At 45.2% G+C, this 4,870-nt stretch overlaps 1 protein-coding gene across 1 annotated transcript; it reads right to left on the reverse strand.

Moving 5' to 3' along the window:
* Positions 1-544: 544 nt before the first annotated feature.
* Positions 545-2,660, reverse strand: LOC129827816 (alpha-2Db adrenergic receptor-like). The gene has a single exon (XM_055889015.1). The coding sequence runs from the start codon at positions 2,072-2,074 to the stop codon at positions 773-775; it is 1,302 nt and encodes a 433-aa protein (XP_055744990.1). The 5' UTR covers positions 2,075-2,660; the 3' UTR covers positions 545-772.
* Between the last annotated feature and the right edge of the window lie 2,210 nt (positions 2,661-4,870).

Genomic DNA, 4,870 nt, shown 5'->3' on the forward strand with positions numbered 1-4,870 from the left:
GTGTGAGCAGGTGTGTCTGGGCAGGGGTGATGTGGATGTTTGTGTGCATCGGTATGTTGTTGTTTGTATGTGTATCTTTTGTATTGTTTAAAAAAATACAGAAATAAAATCTTTACATTGTGACACCTCTGTCAAACACGACCAAGCAATTGCAGTCATTTGTAATCACTTAGGATAGGCTACTCATCAAAAGTAGACTACACCGCTGTTCTCACTCTCATTCCTTATTGACGACAGTGTGATGAATGATTCATGTTTAGAATCTAAAACTCCCAGTGCCCCACACAGCTCTATCAGCTTTGCAATCTGGGTTTATGACATCACTTTTACTCTGAACTAAGATGTCCCATCTTTTTTTTTATCTAGAAGGGACATAAAATATTAATTAAAGTACAGAAAAGAACGGGTTGTACAAAGTTTCTGGAATTATTATGCTTTGGCCTACATACCTTAGCTACATCACTGAATATTAAATTAATTCTTAACTTTGAAAGCAGGGGAAAATATGATTCAGTAGTCATATTAAACCATCAATGACAATATATATATTTTGCTTTTGTTTAATACATCCTATTCCCTCTGTACATTGTTTCTAATATTCACATATTGGTGCACAACACGAGATATTTTGATATGATATCATCATATTATTTACATATGAAAGTTAATTTTGAAACTAATAGTCATTCAGAGGTGTAGAGCTGAGCGCTGGATACGATGAGCAGTCATGGCCATGGTCAATCAGTCATGGCCATCAAAGTGACCCTTCTTTTCAAGTGCCATTAGTGCGTTTTGAAGTCCGGCAAACGATTTTCTTAAACGCCTTACGGAAATCCCTGTTGAAAATGGTATATATGATAGGGTTCACGGAGCTGTTGCAGTAACCAATCCAGAAGAAGGTGTTGAAGAGCGCACCGGGGATGTAGCAGCTCTCCCTGCAGATTGCGTGCAGGCTATACGTGAAGAAGAAGGGGAACCAGCAGAGCACAAACACCCCCATCACCACGGCCAGCACAAACGTGAATCGCTTCTCACGCATCTGGGCCACTTTGGTCTTGGACGAGGCCACCGCAAGGTGCTGCCGCTGGGCCGCCAGGGCCGGGTTGGCTGCATTTTTAGGGTCTTGGAAAAGCTGCGTGGCGCGCGCCGAGGCCCAAGATAGGCGGCAGTTCTGGCGTGGGCAGCAGTCCGAGCCCTCCACCTTCATTCGCTTGGAGAAGCGGTGGTTACGGGGTTTGTTGTCCGATGCACAGCAGCTCTCCTCCAGGTCGATATCATCCAGCTCCTCCTGCCTGTGGTGGTCCTCGGAGCTCTGGCTACTGGGGCTCTCTATCTCCATCCGCTCCTTCCTCACGAAGCACGTCTCTGACTGGGAGGGCTGCCTCTCCAGGCCATTCTTAGCCACGAACACCGTGGAAGAGCGCTGCTTGGCGACTTTATAGATTTTACAGTAGACTAGGATCATGATGAGGCCCGGGGCAAAGAAGGACACGAGGCAAGAGGACAGGATGTACCAGGTTTCGTTGTTTAACAGACACTCGTGCTCATCATGCTTGGTCATGATAAGAGGCGGAAAGGAGATGACAGCGGAGATGACCCACACCATGGCTATCATGGACTTGATTCGCTTGGGGGTCCGCTTCAGATTATAGCTCACGGCCTTGGTGACGGACCAGTAGCGGTCCAGACTGATGGCGCACAGGTGGACTATAGACGAGGTGCAGAAGAGTACATCCAGTGCCAGATAAAAGGCGCACCAGGGGCTCCCAAAGTACCAGTAACCCATGACCTCATTGGCAAGGGAGAACGGGATGACCAGTGTGGCTACGAGGATGTCCGCGCATGCCAGGGACACCAGGAAAAGGTTCTGGGGCGCGCGGAGAGCCCTGCTGGTGAGCACGGCCACGATGACCAGCACGTTACCAACGATGGTGACCAGAATGATCACGGTGACCAGCAGGATGATGAGCGCAGAGCCCAGCTCCGTGTGAGGGAGAGGTCTCGGTGCACTCGAGGTGTTGGCATCCTGCAAGGTGTTGTAGGTAACGGTGATAAACTTGGCTACATCCATCATAAACGCATCTTCTAATGGGTTATTTATAGCGTGCACCTTTCCACCCCCAAACAGCTTAACTTGGAAGCATTCAATTGTTGATCAAGTCATTAGTCTTAAAGCATTTAACCAATGGAGACGCGCTGTGTACTAGGTTGTGTGATCGGGTAACAGATATAGCCTAGAGCACATAGGTCAAATATGTGAGGACTCTCAGCGTCCTGGGGAGCTGCCCTCATCTTCAGCTCCATAGAGAAGGGTCCGAAACAGCTCCGTGCTCGGTGACAGCTCCGTGCTCTGTACTCACAGCGTATTGAGTAAGTTTTTGCCACTATGAAGTCCAGAATCCAAATGAGTAAGTCTCCATATTAGGGTGATATTCCAGCAGCATCAAAACATTTTGTTTCCGTTATCTCTCTGTCGGTCTCGTGCGCAGTGCTGTATGCTGTTTTGTTAAAAAAGTGTCCTCGGTGAAGCACAAGAGGCAGCACGCACTGGGAGATGGAGACACTGCTCGTGGTATATGTGTGCATGCAGGAGTGAAGTGGGTGATATCACTCCTAAGACCAACCCATCGCCAAGCTTAGCGAGACAGAAAGAGAGGGAGAGGGAGAGAGAGAGAGAGAGAGAGAGATAGAGAGAGAGAGAGAGAGAGAGAGAGAGAGAGAGAGAGAGAGAGAGAGAGAGGTCTGACCGTCTGAGTTGACTTTGGATAAGGAACAGTTGAAGGGAGACTGCTCCTAGAATTATCTAATTGGTTCTTTATTCAGCTCTCATGCACAGAAAGAAAGCCATTACAGCCCACCTACAGATGGTAATGGAAGTTGATTCATAAACATAAGAATAATTTAACCATCAACTGTTATTAGCATCCATTATTTCATTTTGATAACAAATGGAGAACAGCATGAATGGCATGTTGGTATGCTGGTATGTTGACTTGAGGTGAAGTTCATGACTGGAAAGTGAGATCATTTAAGCAGGAAACATTGTGTCTGCTGACTGGATCATATGATGGTATGGTGTGTGAGTTTCAAGGCATAGCAGCTTCAGGGCAAGACAATGGACTATGTTTAGGATCATCATTTACATTAGTAGGAGATTAGAGACAAACAAATAAGGACTATACAGTTTTTATATTGTCACAGGTTTTTAAAATGCTTTCATAGTGTTCGTTTTCACTACTTGAACTTCAGTCATCATGCAATGCTGAGCTGATAATAAAGAGATGGAAACTGAACCAGTAACTTAGCTATGTTTTAAATAAGGATGTCTCAATTTACAGAGAAAAGCATGCCTCATTTTTCCTATCAGTGATGACATGTTGTGCATTCTACATTCACCTCTCTCTCTTTCTCCCATATTACACAATGAGACGGAAATGAGAGAATACCTGTCTGTCTGTTCCTCTGACCACATTTGCTGCAGGGGCAGAGTGACGTAACAGCCAGAGTGCTCTGTTCAGCTGTGCTGTGGTAGGGCTGAGGATAAAGCTATTTACCCCATAGAGGCGTGGAGACACGTGGACAAAGCTATGACGGCCACCCAGGGTAACAGGGAAAAGCACGGCTGATTGCAATTCGACAAAACGCAGCTCGGCTCTGAGCACGTTGCTGCAGATCTATGATTGATTCATTTTAGGTTCGCCACAAATATCCAGGGCACTCCATTTGCTAAATAAACAGGGTGTGCAGACAGGAGGTTTGAGTGTGTGTGTGTGTGTGTATGTTGCCAGGGAGGCTCAGTTATAGCTTCCCTCTGCAGGGATACATGCAGCAGTGGTCCCCTACCTCCCCACCACCAACCCCCAACCTGCCCCCATCCATCCCTGAGTCTAAGCTGTAGCTTCCAGTGAGTGCTGAGAGGTTCTCCTCACCTAAAGGGTGACTGTCAAAGTGGATCAGAGCGAGGTCTGGTGATGCAGATATGCCCCTAGTGCTCCACCTGTAATACAGACACAGCCCCAGCCCCACCTCAGCTCACCTTTGCTCCAGTTCAGTCATTACCAGGACAACATGCTTTTTGAGATAGCAGAAGAGCAGAAAAACATTTCAGACAACACAAAAACAAAAACATTTCAGACAACACCAAAACATTTCAGACAACACCAAAACATTTCAGACAACACCAAAGCAATTCAGACAACACCAAAACATTTCAGACAACACCAAAACATTTCACACAACACCAAAACATTTCACACAACACCAAAACATTTCACACAATACCAGAACATTTTTAACTCATCCAGTTGTAAGGCTATTTTTAACCTTGACGATGTGAAAGACCAGAGGGAGAATTAAGAGCAATTTTATTATTGGTATCATGTAAAGTAAATGTATGTGACTTCAATAAAGGCATTGTAGTTGTGGTTTGAATAATTGTAGACATAACCGGCATCAACTTTTCCCCCCATAAGATCCTGTACTGTGTTGTCTTCAGTATTCAGGTGCTGGCACAGTCTAGATAAAGAAAAACAGCACTCCCATTTATCAAGGTCTGATGAAAAAACACATCCTGGACTGACTGGCATTACTTCAGCAATCTCCTCAACAGCACAGAAAAGGTTTAAGGCAGCGTCAGGACAATCATCAACTACACTCAAAAAAATGTGGTTTACAGTAAATATCAGTTTTGACGGGCCACACTGGAGAGGGTGAAAAGCTTCAACCACTGCTGTACACACCTTTTCTATTCATATACTGTTCATACTGTCTATATACACCATCATATACATATACAGTTGAAGTCGGAAGTTTACATACACCTTAGCCAAATACATTTAAACTCAGTTTTTCACAATTCCTGACATTTAAT

Source organism: Salvelinus fontinalis, chromosome 29 (genome assembly GCF_029448725.1).
Source record: "Salvelinus fontinalis isolate EN_2023a chromosome 29, ASM2944872v1, whole genome shotgun sequence".
In the NCBI taxonomy this organism is placed as follows: Eukaryota; Metazoa; Chordata; class Actinopteri; order Salmoniformes; family Salmonidae; genus Salvelinus; species Salvelinus fontinalis.

What these genes read in the sequence shown, in the direction of transcription:
- LOC129827816 (XM_055889015.1), bottom strand. Translation starts at nt 2,074, where the DNA reads ATGATGGATGTAGCCAAGTTTATCACCGTTACCTACAACACCTTGCAG.